Consider the following 22,145-nt stretch of genomic DNA (forward strand, 5'->3'; position numbering starts at 1 on the left):
TGGGGACTGAGGAGACAAGTTGCTCAAGTTTAGGGATAGGAATGTTAACCCATTCTTGTCTAATGTAGGATTCTAGTTGCTCAACTGTCTTAGGTCTTTTTTGTCGTATCTTCCGTTTTATGATGCGCCAAATGTTTTCTGTGGGTGAAAGATCTGGACTGCAGGCTGGCCAGTTCAGTACCCGGACCCTTCTTCTACGCAGCCATGATGCTGTAATTGATGCAGTATGTGGTTTGGCATTGTCATGTTGGAAAATGCAAGGTCTTCCCTGAAAGAGACGTCGTCTGGATGGGAGCATATGTTGCTCTAGAACCTGGATATACCTTTCAGCATTGATGGTGTCTTTCCAGATGTGTAAGCTGCCCATGCCACACGCACTAATGCAACCCCATACCATCAGAGATGCAGGCTTCTGAACTGAGCTCTGATAACAACTCGGGTCGTCCTTCTCCTCTTTAGTCCGAACGACACCGCGTCCCTGATTTCCATAAAGAACTTCAAATTTTGATTCGTCTGACCACAGAACAGTTTTCCACTTTGCCACAGTCCATTTTAAATGAGCCTTGGCCCAGAGAAGACGTCTGCGCTTCTGGATCGTGTTTAGATACGGCTTCTTCTTTGAACTATAGAGTTTTAGCTGGCAACGGCGGATGGCATGGTGAATTGTGTTCACAGATAATGTTCTCTGGAAATATTCCTGAGCCCATTTTGTGATTTCCAATACAGAAGCATGCCTGTATGTGATGCAGTGCCGTCTAAGGGCCCGAAGATCACGGGCACCCAGTATGGTTTTCCGGCCTTGACCCTTACGCACAGAGATTCTTCCAGATTCTCTGAATCTTTTGATGATATTATGCACTGTAGATGATGATATGTTCAAACTCTTTGCAATTTTACACTGTCGAACTCCTTTCTGATATTGCTCCACTATTTGTCGGCGCAGAATTGGGGGGATTGGTGATCCTCTTCCCATCTTTACTTCTGAGAGCCGCTGCCACTCCAAGATGCTCTTTTTATACCCAGTCATGTTAATGACCTATTGCCAATTGACCTAATGAGTTGCAATTTGGTCCTCCAGCTGTTCCTTTTTTGTACCTTTAACTTTTCCAGCCTCTTATTGCCCCGTCCCAACTTTTTTGAGATGTGTTGCTGTCATGAAATTTCAAATGAGCCAATATTTGGCATGAAATTTCAAAATGTCTCACTTTCGACATTTGATATGTTGTCTATGTTCTATTGTGAATACAATATCAGTTTTTGAGATTTGTAAATTATTGCATTCCGTTTTTATTTACAATTTGTACTTTGTCCCAACTTTTTTGGAATCGGGGTTGTAGTAATAATAATAATAATAATAATAATAATAATACTTGGGAAAAAAGATGTTTTGTTGCTTTTGTATTTTGGGGGGTTTTGTTTTCAATTAGAGTTTTTATTTCATCTTTGGTTAGTTCAGCAACACACTCCACCATTTTGTTTTTCTTTACTCATGGTATATGAGCTGATATCCTAGTAGTAGAGTAGCCAATCAGAGCGCACGATTGCTCATATACAGTGAATGTGGACAGAATACTATCCAATATTCAGTAGTAATAATAATAATAATAATAATACAATATTTGGTTGAGATTTTTGTCAGCACTGTGCTGATAAGAGTCGAAACAAAACACGAGCTCTGTTTTAAGTTTTGTTTTAAAATTCACAAAAGGATTTGAGAACATTTTGCACCTGTACAATAGATGCAGTGTTCGTGGTGTTCTGTTGGAGCGACTCGGTCTGGTGTTGTATTTGTGTTGTGTTTAATACATGCAGCCTGTCGTCCCCCCCCCCCGCTATTTTACAGATGATGAGTTGGGAAAGTCAGACGTCTCATCGGAGAACTTTCAGGACAGTTTTCAGGTAGCTGATACTACTGATGCTCTGTGTGTGTGTGTGTGTGTGTGTGTGTGTGTGTGTGTGTGTGTGTGTGTGTGTGTGTGTGTGTGTGTGATTTGTATTTATCCAATGCAGCAAAAAACATTTTGTACATTAGAATCTTTTGGATCGTTTCTTACCACTGCGAATTGTCTAAAAGTTCGTAGCTGAGACTTTTTTCCTAAAAACTGAGAGTGAAATCTAAATTCATGCCATGAATGATATTAATGTGAATAATTTGTCACACTGCTTTAAAATATGTTCCTGAGTGTTTTTGTTTTTTAAAATAAGATTTATGTGGTATATTATTGAAATTGATTTAAGATCAGGGGCTGAAATAAGAAAATGATTTCAATTTCAGCATTTTAGGAAACATTTAGCTCCACTTAGGAAAACTCAGAGTAGTGAATATGACTACATTACATTAATTATGTATGGGGTTTTGGTTGTTGTTTTTTTTTTTTTTATAGAGTGCCCGAGACATTGAGTCCAAGATGCACAATGAAACACGACTCAAGCTTTTCACCTTGGATCCGGACACACAGGTGACCTCGGATACACCGACACCGGAGACTCCTTCCTGTTATAATAGTTATAAGTGAGTATGATGTGATGTGTGTGTTTGTATCCACAGAGGCTGGATCTGTCGGGCATCGAGCCGGATGTGAAGCAGTTTGAGGAGAAGTTCGGGAAGAGGGTTCTGGTCAGCTGCATTGATCTGTCCTTCAGCTTACGGAGCTGTGTGACAGAGAACGAGGACGGACCTATGACTAACGTACGCCACGGATCACACCGTCACTGGAACACACTCACCATTGTGATGCTTGTCGTCATTAAATATTACACTCTCATCACTTTAAACTTGCATCACCCTCAGCTGTGGAGATTTTTTGCAATATTTTTTTTTAAGTTATTGCACATTAAGAAGCTGCTTCATGCATCAAAATAATTTGTTGATAACCAGATTTACTCTGGACGTCTCATGGAAGCTTGTGTGTGCATCGTAGGAGTGTCCATAAGTACAGTGGGCTGGCTGTAATTACACTCCACGCCACTAGGGGGACATCATAAATGCAGAGCCCTCTAAAGGTCATGGTGGGGATTTTTTTTTTTTGGCTACTTTTGCATTTAGGGTAAAGGTTAATGCAAAAGTATTGGAATGAAACGCAAAAGTAGCTAGAAAAGAAATCCCCACCATGACCCTTTGGGGGCTCCGGACATAAGAATGCAGGGTTTAAAAAAAAATTGTATATTTTACAATTAAGTTTGTTGTTTTTGTCATCGCAGGTGGAGCCGTTCTTCGTCACTCTCTCGCTGTTTGATGTACAAAACAGCAGAAAGATCTCTGCCGATTTCCACGTGGACCTCAATCACCCGCTGGTGCGCGCCATGATCTCACCACACTGCTCTGTGATTTATGGACATGAAGAAGATTCGCACACACATGCGCAGCTGAACGGACTGACAGAGGGGGCGCTGCAGTACCCCACCCAGGTGACCACATGTCATTCAGTCGGTCGTGTAGACTGTGTTTGCCATGTAGAGTATAGTGTATGTGCAATTACTGTGTGTGTCTGTCAGGGTGTGTTCTCTGTGACGTGTCCACACCCAGACATCTTCCTGGTGGCGCGGATAGAGAAGGTGCTGCAAGGAGGCATTACACATGGTGCCGAGCCGTATATGAAGAGCTCAGACTCAGCTAAGGTACCACACACACGCACTAATATTGGACGTTTAAAGCCAATTAATCAAATAGAATACGTGTTTGCCATACATGTTTATATTTGCGGTACATTTTCATTTATTTTTGAGTCAAAGGTGTTACAAAATATTAAAAGCTAGACGGCCTTTCGATTTCATAAAATCGGTGAAATTTAGTTCCGTCTGAAATGTGGTGATTGTGATATATGTTTATTTCTGTAATATCTTGCAAAATATCAGGCCGTTCTGTTCTGTGGCTGGGAAGTTATTTAATTTGAGGGGATTAAAGCAAATAACGTGCATGAAATTGATCACTTCGCGCAGTCAAGCAGACACAGGAAGTCCGTGTGTGTGCGCATGCGCAGGTTTCCCTTTGAGCGTGCACTGACAGTTCCATCATTCTGTCGCTAAACAAACAGCTGATCACACCGAGGTGCTCGCTGACCGCCAATATTTATTAGTTTGGTCCTGCGTTTCCTTTCCTTCGTATAGAACATAACGTCTTTTCTTCTTGCTTTCTTTCCGTTAATGTAGTCGCTCTTTCACGTTTCATTCACACACTCACGTCCTCCATTTTTCTCCCCGTTTCAAATTTGTATCCCACAATGCCTTGCGTGAACGGGGAAAGCCCACTGCGTGGTGTGATGCATGACGTAGAATCTTGAATCAGGTCATGGTGAAGCAGGAAAAAATAGCGGAGAATTTAGGGCCATGTGGAGATAAATTCATTAATTGTTCTATTTAAAAAAAACTAATAAAATTGGAAGTCTGTGATTCGAATTCAGTCGCTTTCGGTCACTAAACAAAAATAATTGAGTGTTGGGAAAATTCTTTTCATGACCTACACTTGAAAAATCTGAAAGGCAGGCTAGCTTTAAGCTGTACGTACAGTATGTGTAATATTTCCTTTTAGAGATTGAGAGGAAAATTTGGGATTTTTTTTCTTTTTAACTGTGTCCTAAAAGTTGAATAAAACTTCATTCAAACAGCTTTGGTGTCTAAACTGACTAAAATAACAAGAATGACAGGAACTAGCTGGATTCGTAGGCATTTTAAAATATTAAATGTAACTGCAAATAAACAATAAAGTACAAGGTGTCATTCTTTATTGAAAAAAAAACATTAACAACAAATTGCAGTTGTATAAGAGGAATAAAACACTTAAGAGTGTGCAGCTGTTAGAAATTAATCAACTTCCAAGTGTGCTTCAGTGCATTTTTTTTTTCTCCTCCTCTTCTCCACTCACCAGCCACTTGAACAGGAACTTGGTCTTGATTCTAAGATTGCTGAGATGCTTTTCTACTCAACACGGTTGTAAAGAGTGATTATATGAGTTACTATATCCTTCCTGGCAAAAAAGCTTGAACCAATTTGGCCATTTTCTGATCTCTGACCTCTATCAACAAGAAGACATTTGTTTCCACCCATAGAACTTTCGCTCACTTGGTGTTATCCATTAGCATAACCATTGTTACCTTGAATCTCATTTAGCTAATATTAGTCTCAGTATTATGTAATAAAAAGCAAGCACTAGGAAAGCTCACATTTAATATAACGATTATGTATTTAAAACCCTTAGCCAGGTTTGCTAGTAAATTAGCTGACAAAAAGCTAAGTATACTATAATTTTAAAAAAGCATCTAATCTCAGCAAGCCAGCTAACATTAAGCTAACTGGTATACTGTATTGTGTAGCCATTAGCAAGCCTGTTAACTTTAGCATAACTAATATAACGTAAAACAATGGCTAATATCACTAGCAAGCTAGCTAACATTAGGCTAAATATTATATCCTGTAACCCAGTACCTGATGCTGCTAGTAAGCTACCTACCATTAAGCTAGCTAATATTAGGCTAAATTTTTATTACCTTGTGTAAACTAGTAGCCCATGTTGCTAGCAAGCTACTTAACATTAGGTCAGCTATTATATCATGTAAACCAAACTCATGTTCCTAGCACACAAACATTAGATATTATATTGTGCAATCCAGTAGCTAATATTAAATATATTATGTAAATAAAAAGCAAATGGTAGCAGGTACCAAGCTAGCTAATGTTACTGTAAGTGAAATGTTTGGTATTTTTAAACCATTAGCTGAAGTTGCAAGCAGGCTAACTAACATTACAAGGAATAGTCAGAGGTGAATTTTTAAAGGTTCACTTCAAAGACTGCTTAATAATAATAATAATAATAATAATAATAATAAATGTTTGCTTGTAGAAGTGATTAGCTTGACTAGTAGTTAGCTTAAACAGTGATTAGCTTCAGTAATTACCTCAGAATAACATGTTTAAATGTTCTGCTAAACAAATCAGAGCGCTGTGTGTGTACACCAAGCTAGCTAACATTATGCAAATTGGTATGCATTTTAAACCATTAGCTGAAGTTGCAAGCAGGCTAACATTACAAGAAAAAGTCTGAGGTAAATTTTTTAAAGATCTATTTCAAAGAGTACATAATAATAATAATAATAATAATAATAATAATAATAATAATAATAGTTTGCTAGTAGTAGTGATTAGCTTGACTGACTGGTAGTTAGCTTAAACAGTGATTAGCTTCAGTATTTACCTCAGAATAACATGTTTAAATGTTCTGCTAAACAAGTCAGAGCGCTGTGTGTGTACACCAAGCTAGCTAACATTATGCAAATTGGTATGCATTTTAAACCATTAGCTGAAGTTGCAAGCAGGCTAACATTACAAAAATAAGTCTGAGGTAAATTTTTAAAGATCTGTTTCAAAGAGTACATAATAATAATAATAATAATAATAATAATAATAATAATAGTTTGCTAGTAGTAGTGATTAGCTTGACTGACTGGTAATTAGCTTTAACAGTGTTTTAGCTTCAGTAATTACCTCAGAATAACATGTTTAAATGTTATGCTAAACAAGTCAGAGCGCTGTGTGTGTACACCAAGCTAGCTAACATTATGCAAATTGGTATGCATTTTAAACCATTAGCTGAAGTTGCAAGCTGGCTAACATTACAAGAATAAGTCTGAGGTAAATTTTTAAAGATCTATTTCAAAGAGTACATAATAATAATAATAATAATAATAATAATAATAATAATAATAATAATAGTTTGCTAGTAGTAGTGATTAGCTTGACTGACTGGTGATTAGCTTTAACAGTGTTTTAGCTTCAGTAATTACCTCAGAATAACATGTTTAAATGTTCTGCTAAACAAACCAGAGCTGTGTGTGTACACCAAGCTAGCTAACATTATGCAAATTGGTATGCATTTTAAATTATTAGCTGATTCTAGTGGGTGGATGGTGAGTGTATAGTGCATCGTGAATGCAAGTTTTTTATTTATTTATTTATTTATTTTTTAAAAAAGAGAGAAAATAATGTGTCCTGTGACTCAGGTGGCTCAGAAAGTGCTGAAGAACGCCAAAGTGGCCTGCAGCCGGCTGGGACAGTACAGGATGCCGTTTGCCTGGACCGCCAGGTGAGACAGCGCTGCTTGGAAATGTGATTTGGGCAAGCGTGGATTTATTTTTATTTTTATTTTTTTAATTTATTTTAAAAATCTTGTTGTTCCAGGCCCGTGTTTAAAGACGCCTCAGGAACCCTGGACAAAAGCGCTCGCTTCTCCGCGCTGTACAGACAGGAGAGCAGTAAACTGTCAGACGAGGATCTTTTCAAACTGCTGGCTGATTTCAAGAAGTGAGTGATCACCCTGTCAGGAGCTGAGATTTCATCTGCATTGTTGTTGAGCCATTCCACCGAATCGGTGCCATTTCCGTCCCTAGAAAATTATATGTATAAATGCACACAAAAATGTACTTTTAAAATACATTTCCTTATTACGCAGAATGTCCTGCACATTGATCTGATTTCAAATTTAAGATATATAATTGTAAGGATTAATAAAAACTACCTAAAACACTGAAAAATAGCATGTGTTACCTGTCCCCGCACTCTAACTTTATACTTAACTATGAAATATTATGATTAAAATCCTTCAGAAACAGTATTTCTTTTGCACTGTTGTGTGATTCCATATCCTATCCATGGTTTAAATATATTTTTTTTCATAAGAAATCCACAATATCTTAGTTAAAATACACATTTTAGTCGCGTCCCTGGGTTTTCACTCAGTCCTGTTATCCAAACATATTACCCCATCTGACAAATTTGGAACATTCCATAAATCACATGCTCAACAGGAAGTTACATCAGTTGTGTCTTCTGAAGGCCATGGGAAGACCAAAAGTTAGTTCTCTCATTTACTTTGCTGTATATTTGATGATTTTTTAACTTTGACTGATAAGGTCATTGTCAACATACTGTTCTGTTACTTAAATTATTTCTTAGATGATATTTGTTTATTTTAAAAATACAGGTTTTTGGTAAATCACTAGAACGTGCTAAGTGTGGTCATGCTATTAGCGATGACGCCATGTGGCTTAATTCCATGTATTAGCTAATCCTAGGCTAAAAACTCAGTCCTGTTACTTTGAGTTTTGGTAACAGGACTGAAAAAAATGCAGCCATCTTTGACTTCCAAACCTTGTAAAAAAAAAATAAATAACGTAGCCTTTTAACATTTTGAATAGTTAAATATGTGTGTTATTATAATCAGTGTTGAAAAGATATAACACATTTAAGTTTAATTTGGGAGTGGTACAACACGCAAATGGCACCCATTTGGTGGAATGTCCCTGTTAATGACTTTGTAATGAACATTACGTTTCCAGCGCAGTGTGTTCTGTCTGTACGGAGTCGTGCGGGGGAATGTTAGTGATGCATTGATCATTTTCTCATTTTATACACAGACCTGAGAAGATGGCCAAGCTTCCTGTCATTCTGGGAAACCTGGATGTAACTGTTGACAACGTCGCTCCTGATGTGATCAGTAAGGTTTATTTTAACCACTTTCTATTTTGTGTTTGCGATTCACATCACAAGCAGCAGAGGGCGTTAAAAATTACAAACAGTGCTTTTGTCTGTCATGTGTATGTGTTAAATCAGTGGTTCTCAACCGGGGGGCGCGCCCCCCTGGTGGGGCGCGGAGGTACTCCAGGGGGGTCGCGAGTAGGCTTCATGTATGGAGGAAAAAAAAAATCTGGGGCTAACAGGCTATAGTAGCTAAGCAGATGCAACACATTTACCCATGTCAAAATGCAGGACATTGGACTATTACATACAAATCAATACTATTATAAAATCTATCATCAATCTATCATAAAATCTTGTGTGTGTGGCCGCATCAGTCGGGGGAACTGTGATATGTTCCCAAGCCTTGCAGACTTTATCAGTAATGCAGGCACTTCCCACGATTTCTCATCTGTCTTTCAAGCAGCGTCAGAGCACCTGTCGGTAATGAGAAAACAGTTTGCGGCATACTTCACAGAGGATTATCGCTCTTTTGCGTGGGTTCGAGATCCATTTGTGTGTACTGCTGACGAACTTCCAGTTGACATGCAGGAACAGCTTACTGAGCTGAAGAGTGACAGTAGACTTAAGGCAGTCTTCACCTCATGCCCTCTTTCGACATTCTGGGCAGCATTGATGCAGGAGTACCCGCAACTGTGTGACGTAGCCTTGAAACTGCTCATCCCATTCGCATCGACCTACTTGTGTGAGGCAGGATTTTCAAAAATGACTGCGCTCAAAACGAAATATCGCAATCGTGCGCAAATTGAGGATGACTTGAGACTGTGCTTGTCAAACATTTCGCCAAGAATCGAGGATCTTTGTAAGGCAAAGCAGGCTCAGGTCTCGCATTAACGCAAATGCAGATCACAAAGGCACAGTAAAAAGTAAAACCTAAATTCACGCCTGGTCCCAATTCCCAATGATATCAATAGCCAGCTAATGATAAGCCTAATAAAATACCTAATAAAAACACTAATAATAATAATAATAATAATGATGCCTATTAATAATAATAGCATAATAATAATAATAATAATAATAATATCAACAACCAACAACAGCAATAATAATAATAATAATAATAATAGGCCTAATAATAATAATAATGCCTGAAAGAACATAAGTCTTGTACTACTGCCAACAGCTTAGTAATGATAATAGGCCATAATAATAATAATAATAATTATTATTATTATTATAATAATTATAATTATAATAATGCCCGAAAGCAGATTAGAAATGTGGTGCTACTGCCAATTATAACAATAGCCTAATAATGATAATAGGCCTATGTATTTCTATGGAATGGATAATGCTACTACTGCTGCTACTGCTACTACTACTACTACTAATAATAATAATAATGATAATAATAATAATAATAATAATCTAGCCCAGGGCTATCTATCTATCTATCTATCTATCTATCTATCTATCTATCTATCTATCTATCTATCTATCGGTCAATATAAGGTGCTGTAGGTCGGGTGGCGTCACTGCGGGTGAGTGTGTTTGGGGGGGGATGGGGGCGGGGCGAGAAGAGGGGCCCCCAACTGCAATGAACCAGCTTTGGTGGGGCCCAGGTTGCAAAAGGTTGAGAACCCCTGTGTTAAATGATGGCATTTGCTTCGCTGTTTTAGCTGTATCTCTCTCTCGATTGGTCAGATTGTGTCACCTCCTCCTACATCCCTGTGCGTCCCTGTGAGGGAAATGAGCGTGGGCCTCTGTTAGAGATCGAGGAGTTTGTACCCTGCATCGCAAAGTGCTCGCAGCCCTTCACCACCTACAACAATCATCTTTACGTTTACCCCAAACACCTCAAATACGACAACCAGAAGTCCTTTGCGAAGGTAAAACCCCACCTTCGTCCTTGTGCGGGGTTAGAACTGCATTACACCAACAAACACTGAGCTTTAACCTGGATTAACTCAAACTGTTAAATCTGTTTGTCCCACTGCATCACATTTTAAACTTTTTATTTTAAAGTAATCAGCGATTTTTATGACACCATTATAATCCCAGAATAATCCTTGTTTCATTTATTCCATTTATTTTAAACTTGCATTTAAATTTCACTCATGGTTGATTTATGAAGTACTAATTTTGCATTTCCAAAATGGCATCATATAATAGATGGATTATGGAAAACGAAAGAGGCTCTCAAAGGAGAAGGGAAGAAATGTGTGTGTGTGTGTGTGTGTGTGTGTGTGTGTGTGTGTGTGTGTGTGTGTGTGTGTGTATATATATTTTTAGCACTTTTTAGGATTAACATCATTGTTGTTTACTTTATTAGAGTGGAAGACCGTCAAAGTTAATCCCAGGTCATGGTTTTAATTTCAGGACAATGTTTTAATCTTGGTTTTTTAATTTTGTAACACTGTGTTAATCCCAGATTAAGGCTTTATTCTGGGGTCAAGGTTTTAATCCTAGGTTTAATTTTGGAACACGGAGTTAATTCCAGATTAAGACTTTATTCTGGGATAAATGTTTTAATTTTGGAACACTGTGTTAATCCCAGGTTAAAGCTTGATTCTGGGGTCAATGTTTTAATCCCAGGTTTTAATTTTGAGACATCGTGTTAATCCCAGGTTAAGTCTTTATTCTGGGAACAAGGTTTTAATCCCAGTTTCTAAACCTTAGAGAAGATGAGGTCAAGATTTTAATCCCAACTCAAGATTTTAATTTTAGGACAAGGTTTTAAATCCCCAGTCAAGTTTTTAAACTCAGGTTGAGGTTTTAATCTCTGATTATGGTTTTTACCTCAGGTCAGTGTTTTCATCCCAAATCAAGATTTTAATCCTCGGTTAAGGCTGTAATCTGTGGTCCAGAATTTAAACTCAGGTCAAGATTTTAATCCCAGGTTCTAAGCCTCAGAGACTATTAGGTCAAAATTTTCATCCAAGGGTAAAGATTTTACTCCCAAATTAAGGAAAATAGTTTAATTCTGGGTTAATCTGAGGTCAAACTCATATTCCCATATCAAGGTTTTAATCTTTTTTTATTTATAAATTACATTAATTATTTATTCTAAACTACTTGTTTGTGTGGCTGAGTGAATGCTGAAGTGGCCAAAGTAGCAACCACTAGTCAGAGTGATGAGCCTGAAGCGGAGCTTCTGCAATATCGATTTGTTCTGACATGGACGTTTCATCGCGTGAGGAAATCTGACTCTGTGTGTTTCAGGCAAGGAACATCGCAGTGTGTGTTGAGTTCAGGGATTCTGACGAGGACAATGCAAAGCCACTAAAGGTATCACCTCACACACATACTCCCCTTTAGCCATTTAAATATTTCTCTAACTCCACCTTGATTGAGTTACGCCATATGTATACATACGGTTTATGTATGTGTGTATGTGTGTAGTGTATTTACGCTCGCCCAGGAGGTCCTCTCTTCAGCACACACGCCTACGTAGCAGTGTTGCACCACCAGCAGAACCCAGAGTTCTATGATGAGGTGAGATCCATGCAGATTTAGATTATTAAAGCTGCAGTATGTAACTTTGAATCATCATGCTAAAGCCTGAAATCTTTATTTTAAGCACTAATTAGAAAGAAAACGCCAAAAAGTGACTACATTTGATTATATTCTTTTGAGAAGATGTTGTTTTTCAGCACAAGTGAAATTTTCCTCTAAGAGTTGCTTTTGTATTTGTGTACCACAAATCCTCTCACCTCGCGCCTCCCCCCCAAAAAAAAAGTTACATATTGCTGCTTTAACAATTGTGCTACATTGATTATTAAATAATTCAGCAGAATATGATTGTGTTGGTGTTTTTATGAATGATGATGATATTTTATCCTTGTGTGTGTGTGTGTGTGTCAGATTAAGTTAGAGCTTCCAACTCAGCTCCACGAGAAACATCACCTGCTCTTCACGTTCTACCACATCAGCTGTGACAGCAGCACAAAGAAGCGGGAGGTCGTGGAGACACCAGGTACAACTCCACCACCACCTGTGCTCCTTTAGGGTTTGGTTCAGAAGAACGCTAATGAATGGATTAAACATGTTCCCGTGTGTGTGTGTCAGTGGGCTCTGCATGGCTGCCTCTGTTGAAGGATGGCCGAGTGATCGTGAGTGAGCAGCACATCTCTGTGGCATCGAACTTACCTCCTGGATACTTGAGCAGCGTTAACAAGGTAACAGCTGAGCTTGTTAAACAGGAAGTGGAGGATTACAGATAAACGCATCCTGTATAAATATAATTCTGGTTTATGCTACAGCACTGCTGAATGCTTGATTCTGATTGGCCAGAATTATTTTTGATTAATTTTTCTATAAGAGCACTGGGATTAAACAAGATCTCACACAATATTTATACTGTATTCAGGAATCAATCAGGAAGTCGGCCACCAATAATGTCCTTGTGTGTCTAGAACGCCACATATTCCTTACAGTATGTGACTCAGATACAGGATTAGTGTTGGTATCAGTTATTAATTTAGATTATTATAGAAATAGGTGAAATATAAAATGAATCATTCATTATCAGGCTGCGTAATCTTAGTTTTTCCTGGCTGTAATTGTGTTGTTTAGACAGCAGAGGGCGCACATAACGTACAATAGCTGGAATATACGTGACTTCACTGTATGTGGAAGTAACGCAGCTCTAATGCTGCGAAAACACACAATAAACAGATCTAAAGTGTGAAAGAGTTGCTGTGTGATTGTGTACAAATAGATTTAACAAGAAATCCGAGCTCTCTCTCTTTTTACAGACTGCTGAAAGATAAAGAAAAGAGAAGCAAATCAAGGGAGTACAAATGTTTATAAAAGTTTATTAAGAAAAGACGCATTTGGTATTAAATTTTTCATTTTTATAATAATAAAAGGAATATTTTAGTTAATAGGCTATTATATTTTACTCTAACCTTCACAAATGTGGGTAAATAATTATAACCAACAATAATAATTGTTTGTTTATTTTATAATAATGTTTATTACTTCTATAGCGCATTTTACATGATCAAATATGCTTAAAATATCGTACATAAATAAAATAAAAAACAAATATAAATGAAATGATATCTTAAAAATAATATAAAAACCGCAAAATATTGCTAAGCTGTGTGTGTGTGTATATATAAAAAATTCTGAAAAATATAAATTATTAAAAGCTAAATTAAAATGATGTGTTTTAAGTAAATATTTAAAACTAGATAAATGATCAGCATCTCTAATTAATTTTGGCAGTGTATTCCAAAGTTTTGGAGCTGCCGATGCAAGAAATTATTAAGAAGTTATTAAGAAAATTAAACAAAAGTTGTGGTTTTTTTTTTTTACTTAACAAAAGGAATATTTTAAGTTTATAAAGAATAGGAAAATGAATGTTGAATTTTGGGGGGGGGGGGGGGTGTTTGGTAATAAAATTGTCTTCATGAAATTTTTGTTGAAAAATGTCATGGGAAAATCGAGTCGCGAACCCAATATCATGAATCAAACGGAATCGTGAAATGTTACGTGCCTATACTATAGACCCAACAGTGTGTAAGTGTGTGCTGTTTTTACGGTAGCACTCTGCTCCGGAGGTGAAATGGGTGGACGGAGGTCGTCCTCTCTTCCGAGTGTCCACACACCTCGTCTCCACTGTCTACACCCAGGTAAGTCAGAAACACAGCCTTATCATCTTATACAGTATTTCTCCATCATCTACAGTCATCTCACTGTCCAGGAGTTACATTTACAACAGTTAATTAACCAATCAAATAACTGTGTGTGTAATTAAGGAGGAAAAAATCCTCATCAATTATCCATCTAATCATTCTATACACATTCAGTTTGTTGTAATTTGTGCTAAATCAGAATGTAAGATGCGCTAATTTTGTCTTTTAATTTCATTTCCATGATCAGTGTTGAACTTTACATAGTGTCCTGATGTTAGCTGATATCTCAGCATTGAGATTATGGTCATGTGATGATAAACTAGATAGAAGAATCACTGACCAAGATGTTTTTTTTTTTTTTTTTAACCCCCCGCTGGCTGAAAGGCCCGAAGGGGGATTATGTCATGGCAATGTCCATCCATCCGTCCGTCCGTCCGTCCCGGGAAGGGTGCTCACCTTCTGAAATCAACTCCTCTCACAATTTTTGGAGGAATTTCACGAAACTTGGCAGGATTCTTTATTATATGTTGGTAATATGCATGTTGTAATTTCGTTAAATTTGGTCACGTTTTACCAGAGTTACAGCCCTTGATTAACAACCTTGTACTTTGCCAATTTCATGAAGGTGTGCTCGCCTTCTGACATCAGCTCCTCTCACAATATTTGGACAAATTTCTCGAAGCTTGTCAAAAGGCCTTGTTATATGACGGTAATACGCATATTATGATTTAATTTCGTTTGTGTAAATTTTCCCAGAGTTTTGATCCTTGATTAAATAACTTATGCTTTGACAATTTCATGAGGATGTACGTTCTTCTGAAATCAGCTCCTCTCACAATTTGTGGAGGAATTTCACCAAACTTGGCAAAAGGCTTTGTTATATGACCGTTATACGCAGATTGAAATTTCATTTAATTTGGGCGAATTTTCCCAGAGTTATGCGCTTGATTATTAACAAACTTTGGCAATTTCATCAAGGTGTGCTTGCTTTCTGAAATCAACTTCCCTCACAATTTTATCCCCCGCTGGCCGAAAGGCTCGAAGGAGGTTTATGTCATAGCGATGTGCGGCCATCCATCCCAGGAAGGGTACTTACTTTTCTGAAATCAACTCCTCTCAGAATTTTTGGAGGAAGTTCATGAAACTTGACAGGATTCTTTATTATATGTCGGTAATATGCACATTGCAATTTCGTTCAATTCAGTCACATTTTACCAGAGTTATGGCCGAGCTGCCAGCGGGGGAGATTGTGCTCTGATCATTCTTGTTCGAATATTTTACTGAGAATATTTTACTCATTCATTCTTTCCATGTGTACGATCTGTAATGTTACAGTCGGGTTGCCAGATCTTTTCAGTTTTCACAGTTTTGGCATTAAAGTGATGTAAAAAAGATAAAATAAAATTTTAAAATGCTAAAGTTTTGTTCTCTAATTTATCCTCCAACATGCACTGATTGGTTGCAAAGGTAAAAAAATAAAATATTTGTTTGACAGCAATTTTTTTTTATAAAAACTAAAAATATTTGAAGCTCCACCGTGAACAAAAAAAGTATTTGTTTTTTTTTTAAAGAATTTAGTTAAATCTGTTGCATTCCTCCTTCCTTTACATGTAAAACATGCTCTGTCAGGAAAAAAAAAACATAAAATGTGTTGTTTTGGATCTTTCTGTTAACATGATTTATCTTATTATTTTAATAGTTTCACAAAACTGTTTGGAAAAATTATTTCCATTTATTTCCATCAGATGATGGTGCTAGAGCTTGGTTTTACTTGATGTTCTCAGAAATGTACATTTTCTCCTTCCTTTTTATTCTGTATAGTGAATTTAATTGTTAGTCGATATATAATCAGAGCAAATTATTATTTTATTATTTATTTATTTTTAATTATTGTAACTTCATTAATGACTTTATAATGGAACCAAAGATGCTGCAGCTCCGCCCAGTTTAACTTCATGTCTATCCCCATGTTTAGGATCAGCACCTTCATAACTTTTTCCATCACTACCAGAAGATGGAGTCCGGATCAGCCCAGGCCACAGAAGGAGATCTGGTCAAGTACCTTAAAGTGAGGAATATTATGTTGTGTTTTTTTTTCTTGTGATTTTCTTTATTAAGATGATTACGGAGCAGAGAAAATTTCCTGAGAACACTTTCTCCCACGCTTTGCCAGAGTCTCCATGCCATGGAGGGTCATGTGATGATTAAGTTCCTGCCGACCATCCTGAATCAGCTGGTGCGTGTCCTGACCACGACGAGTCACGAGGACGTGGCGGTGAACACCACCAGGTGGGAGTGAGGAACAGAAAACATCTTATAAAAATCTTTTCACCTCTATAGTCCTTAAAAATCACCATGAAATACATATCGTCTTGTATATACTGTATATCACGGAATGATTTTGGAATTATTTGCCATTGAGTATAACTCAATTGTTTTTTCACAAAGATCCATTTCATAACAGGAAAAAAAAATCACAATCACAAATCCACTTGTAGCTTCACAGTTTAGCAGTCAAAAAAGATTTTAAAAGTTAAAAAAAAAATTGTGTGTGTAATGTATACATCATGGCAGAAAAAATGATGTGAAACTCCACGTATCTATATGAAATAGTGGAATATTAATTACTTGTTAATGTATGCAAATATATGGAAATATCTCAAATGTAGGTGGTGTTTGTGTGTCTGTAGGGTGATGGTCCACATTGTCGCCCAGTGTCACGAGGAGGGTCTCGAACACTACCTCAGATCCTATATCAAGGTAAAAACATGTGCAGAATGTGTTTGTTACAACTTTTAAATCACTCCTGATTCCGTGATACTGAATATAATCAGTTTTATAACATGCTGTACTTCAGTTTCTCATTGTACGCGTTTCCGATTGTTTCATGTGGTGGTGTGTGTGGGTGTTTTTTTTGTTTGTTTGTTCCCCCCCCCGTGCAGTATGTGTTTAAAACAGAAACCTGCTCAGCCGTAAACGGTAAGACGGTGCATGAGGAACTGGCCCGAGCCATGACATCCATCTTAAAGCCTTCAACCGATTTCCTCACCAGCAACAAACTCCTCAAGGTGAGGGAGAATCCTCCTTTTTTTAAATTAGGTTCATTACATTTTTTTAAGTTATAAATTTCTATCAATTATAACTTTATTCCTTGAATTCTGAACTATATATAAAGCATTCAGTTAAATCCGTACCATGTTTTATCATCATTGTACTGTAACTGTCTTTTACTTTCATCTCCTCTTAGACAGTAATGTTACTTTAACAATATAAAGATCCTGATTTTGATACATTTTGTACAACTTTAAAAATAAGTGTGAGGTGTTTTGAAATTGTATTATAGTTATTGAATATGAATAAAATTGTAAGAAGAGGTACAGTCCACTAAATCTGCCCTACAACCCTGCCCATAACCACTCCCCTAACCCTGCCCATAATCCTGTCTCTAACCCTGCCCATAACCACTCCCCTAACCCTGCCTGTAATCCTGTCTCTAACCCTGCCCATAACCACTCCCCTAACCCTGCCCGTAATCCTGTCTCTAACCCTGCCCATAACCACTCCCCTAACCCTGCCTGTAATCCTGTCTCTAACCCTGCCCATAACTACTCCCCTAACCCTGCCCATAATTCTGTCTCTAACCCTGCCCATAACCACTCCCCTAACCCTGTCCATAATCCTGTCTCTAACCCTGCCACTAATCCCAATCATAATCCCTCTCCTAACGCTGCCCATAAACAGGTCCTGAACCATTCCCTTACTCCCGCCCCCAACCCTACTCATAACCCCTCTGTTAACCCTACTCATAATCCTGCCCCCTATTCTGCCTATAATCCCACCCCACCCTACCCATAACCCCTTCCCTAATCCTACCCATAACCCCTCCCCTAACCCTACCCATAATCCCACCCTAACCCTATCCATAACCCCTCCCCAACCCTATCCATAACCCCTCCCCTAATCCTACCCATAACCCCTCCCCTAACCCTACCCATAATCCTACCTTAACCCTATCCATACCCCTCCCCTAATCCTATCCATAACCCCTCCCCTAACCCTACCCATAACCCCTCCCCTAACCCTACCCATAATCCTACCCTAACCCTATCCATAACCCATCCCCTAATCCTATCCATAACCCCTCCCCTAACCCTATCCATAACCCCTCCCATAATCCGACCCTAACCCGATCCGTAATCCTACCCTAACCCTATCCATAACCCCTCCCATAATCCGACCCTAACCCGATCCGTAACCCTACCCATAATCCTACCCTAACCCTATCCATAACCCCTCCCATAATCCGACCCTAACCCGATCCATAACCCCTCCCCTAACCCTACCCATTATCCTGCCCCATTTCGGAACTTAACCTTTGCGCTTTTTTTTTTTTTTAAAAGAGAACGTTAACAAATTTGCAGATGTGAGAAACTGTCAAAAGAAAAAAAAAGTAAATTTTGAATTTTAGTTCAAATTGTTTACTTTTCCTTTTAAACACTTTTATATGTTTAAGTGTAAAATGATGACCTGCTCCTTCCATTTTTAATCGAGTAGGAATTTGATACAATACCACAGGGTTTTTATTCCATCCTGTTAATGCATGGCTGTAAGTTGTGAAGTTTGACTATGAGTCAGATTTTTTATATATATATATATATATATATATTGTGTGTGTGTGTGTGGCGGCACGGTGGTGTAGTGGTTAGCGCTGTCACCTCACAGCAAGAAGGTCCGGGTTCGAGCCCCGTGGCCGGCGAGGGCCTTTCTGTGTGGAGTTTGCATGTTCTCCCCGTGTCCGCGTGGGTTTCCTCCGGGTGCTCCGGTTTCCCCCACAGTCCAAAGACATGCAGGTTAGGTTAACTGGTGACTCTAAATTGAGCGTAGGTGTGAATGTGAGTGTGAATGGTTGTCTGTGTCTATGTGTCAGCCCTGTGATGACCTGGCGACTTGTCCAGGGTGTACCCCGCCTTTCGCCCGTAGTCAGCTGGGATAGGATCCAGCTTGCCTGCAACCCTGCAGAACAGGATAAAGCGGCTACAGATAATGAGATGAGATATATATATATATATATATATGTATGTGTGTGTGTGTGTGTTTCAGTACTCTTGGTATTTCTTCGAGGCCTTAGTGAAGTCCATGGCCCAGCATTTAATAGAAACTGGAAAAGTCAAAGTGAGTGGAGTTATTACTAATCCTTACTATTAATGTAGGAAATAAATTTTTCATTTAAATTTATTTATTTATTTATTTAAATTTTAAGTTCACCAGTTCCAACATGAAATACTCTTTTGTTTGGCTTTAAAAAAAAAAGCATGCTACCTAACTTAAATTCTGTGTTTTACGTTGTTTTGATGAGGTTTTATGTTTAACAGTTGTTGCATCGTTGGTTTGTGAGTAACAGGAACCTTTGGTTAGTTTAGAATTTCCTGACGTGAAATACAGTATTAAAATCTGTGGGAATTTCATGACTAAATGTACTATTTTTATACTTTAGAAGGTCAGAGAAGGGTGGTTTTTTGTTGTTGTCCCCCCCCCCTTAAATGTTCACTCATTCCAAATTCCCAGCTTTAATTCAGTTTTGTCTCCGTGGCACAACATTGTGTACGACATCTCATTGCCCTGTAAATACGTAAACAACTCCGTTTGTCAGTTGTCAAGGAACCAGCGCTTCACCGCTTCTTTCCACCACGCTGTCGAGACTCTGGTGAACATGCTGATGCCTCACATCACTCAGAAGTACAAAGACAATCTGGACGCCGCCCGTAACGCCAACCACAGCCTGGCCGTCTTCATCAAGGTGCTGAATGCAGGATGGCCGAGTTCGCTTTAGAGAATTTGCTCTGTGTCTGAGGTGTTAGAAATCCGTGTCTCTGATGAAATTTTCTTTTACACTTTTTATTAAACAGCGTTGTTTCACGTTTATGGATCGTGGATTCATCTTCAAGCAGATTAACAACTATGTCAACTGTTTCATGCCTGGAGAGCCAAAGGTACAGAATCACTACATATACACTGTAATGCATTATTATAATAAAGGAATAAAACACTCTTGTGTGTGTTGCGCTGTTACAAAGCATTGGTGTGATGAAACGGAGTTACCGTTACCATGACAACGTTGGTTATTTTTCTATAGTGGTGCATTCTGTACTGATTTATTCCTCTTGTACTATATCTCAGCAATTTTCCCAATTATTAGTTTATTATTTGTTAAAGAATGACACGTCGTACTTAAAAAAAAATCCGTTTATAGTTACACGTCTTGTGAAACAAGTTAGGTCCTGTTGTCACTTTTGTTATAACAGCAACAAAATATTGTTCCTTCATCAGCCGCCCTTTTTTTCTCTCTCATAAAGGAAAAAATGCAGCTTGTTACTGAGAAATCGTGAACGCTGATGTAAACTTTACCTCTGACTGTTATAAAGCACTGACACTGGAGACTCCTTCCTTAAATGTTCAATACAGAAAGCTTTTTCTTCTATTGTTGATTACACACATTATCTCAGAGTATAATTAACAGTTATTCCACAAAATTGAGTCGTACATGAGCCGATAGTCGACGAGGCGCGTAGCACCAAGTGTAATAACGGTTTTATTCTGTCCACATTCACTAGATTTTGAGAAATGGAGCATTTTTATTTATTTATTTATTTATTTATTTATTTGAAAATTTGATAAATTAAAAACTTTATACAAAATGTCTGACAAAATCATTTCCACTTAGAATGTAAACAAGCCGGCGAAATGAAAGCAATTTGTGAAAAATGCTATAATAATAATTCTTGAAGAAAAAAAAATACATTCTTACACTGTAAAAAAAATAGTTGAGAATACTTGAAATTTCAAGGCAACAGTCTGCATTAAGAATTTTATGTTTTGCCAACGATGTGCCCATGATAATCCAAACTATGATAAAACTGTTATCTTTATTAAGGATTCTTAATTAAGTCAATTTTCAATTCCTCATTCTGCCAACATAGATTTCTCTTTTTGCTGAACAGTGGCATTCACAGTAGTGCAAAAAGGCAATTGAGGTTATCACAATTTTTTTTTTTTTAGATTTTTTTTGGGGCTTTTTTCACCTCTATTTGGATAGGACAGCGTAGAGACAGGAAATGAGCGGGAGAGAGAGAGGGATCGGGAAATGACCTCAGGTCAGAACCGAACCCGGGTCCCTGGATTTATGGTATGGCGCCTTATCCACCTGAGCCACAACACCCCCGAGGTTATCACAATTTATCATTAAACTATACATGCCTTTTTTCATTGTTCTACACAATTACAAAACTTCAATATTGAAATAAAGTTTTTAAAACCCACATCGTGGGTGTGGCTTAAGTGGATAAGGCGCCATACCATAAATCCGGGGACCCGGGTTCGATTCCGACCTGAGGTCATTTCCCGATCCGTTCCTCTGTCCCGCTCATTTCCTGTCTCTATACTGTCCTATCCAAATAAAGGTGAAAAAAGCCCCCCAAAAAAGTCTGATAACCTCAATTGCCTTTTTGCACTACTGTGAATGCCACTGTTCAGCAAAAAGAGAAATCTATGTTGGCAGAATGAGGAATTGAAAATTGACTTAATTAAGAATTCTTAATAAAGATAACAGTTTTATCATAGTTTGGATTATCATGGGCACATCGTTGGCAAAACATAAAATTCTTAATGCAGACTGTTGCCTTGAAATTTCAAGTATTCTCAACTATTCTTTTTTTACAGTGTACCATGAAATACTTTCATTCCATATTTTGTTGAGGTTTTTGTATTTTTTTGGGGGGGGGGTTTGTTTTCGAGTAGAGTTATTTCATCCTCAGTTGCTTCAGCAACATGCACAGCCATTTTGTTTTTCTTCTTCTTTAGGGTTTTTCAGCAGTTGGAAAACCAACTTAAAAGTGCATTACTGCCACCAACTGGGCTGGAGTGTGGAACGGAGATATTTTGGGGGGGGGACTGACTAATATTCTTATCGCTATTTCTATTTCTTTTAAATACTTGATAAAGTCGCCATTTTGTTTTTCTCTACTCACAGTATATGAG

The 22,145-nt window shown here is 37.9% G+C and overlaps 1 protein-coding gene across 1 annotated transcript in view; it reads left to right on the plus strand.

Moving 5' to 3' along the window:
- Positions 1-22,145, plus strand: part of dock9b (dedicator of cytokinesis 9b) — a 91,386-nt gene that overhangs the window by 20,363 nt on the left and 48,878 nt on the right. The window contains exons 9-29 of the mRNA XM_060918658.1: positions 1,844-1,899; positions 2,385-2,459; positions 2,549-2,689; positions 3,202-3,408; positions 3,496-3,618; positions 6,993-7,075; positions 7,171-7,293; positions 8,406-8,485; positions 10,174-10,358; positions 11,692-11,757; positions 11,872-11,964; positions 12,334-12,445; positions 12,538-12,647; positions 14,022-14,108; positions 16,087-16,179; positions 16,285-16,400; positions 16,802-16,871; positions 17,054-17,179; positions 19,212-19,283; positions 19,762-19,908; positions 20,018-20,101. Coding sequence (XP_060774641.1) covers positions 1,844-1,899; positions 2,385-2,459; positions 2,549-2,689; positions 3,202-3,408; positions 3,496-3,618; positions 6,993-7,075; positions 7,171-7,293; positions 8,406-8,485; positions 10,174-10,358; positions 11,692-11,757; positions 11,872-11,964; positions 12,334-12,445; positions 12,538-12,647; positions 14,022-14,108; positions 16,087-16,179; positions 16,285-16,400; positions 16,802-16,871; positions 17,054-17,179; positions 19,212-19,283; positions 19,762-19,908; positions 20,018-20,101 — 2,249 coding nt within the window. The remainder of the gene's footprint in view (positions 1-1,843; positions 1,900-2,384; positions 2,460-2,548; positions 2,690-3,201; positions 3,409-3,495; positions 3,619-6,992; positions 7,076-7,170; positions 7,294-8,405; positions 8,486-10,173; positions 10,359-11,691; positions 11,758-11,871; positions 11,965-12,333; positions 12,446-12,537; positions 12,648-14,021; positions 14,109-16,086; positions 16,180-16,284; positions 16,401-16,801; positions 16,872-17,053; positions 17,180-19,211; positions 19,284-19,761; positions 19,909-20,017; positions 20,102-22,145) is intronic.

This window comes from Neoarius graeffei, chromosome 4, assembly GCF_027579695.1.
Source record: "Neoarius graeffei isolate fNeoGra1 chromosome 4, fNeoGra1.pri, whole genome shotgun sequence".
Classification (NCBI taxonomy): Eukaryota; Metazoa; Chordata; class Actinopteri; order Siluriformes; family Ariidae; genus Neoarius; species Neoarius graeffei.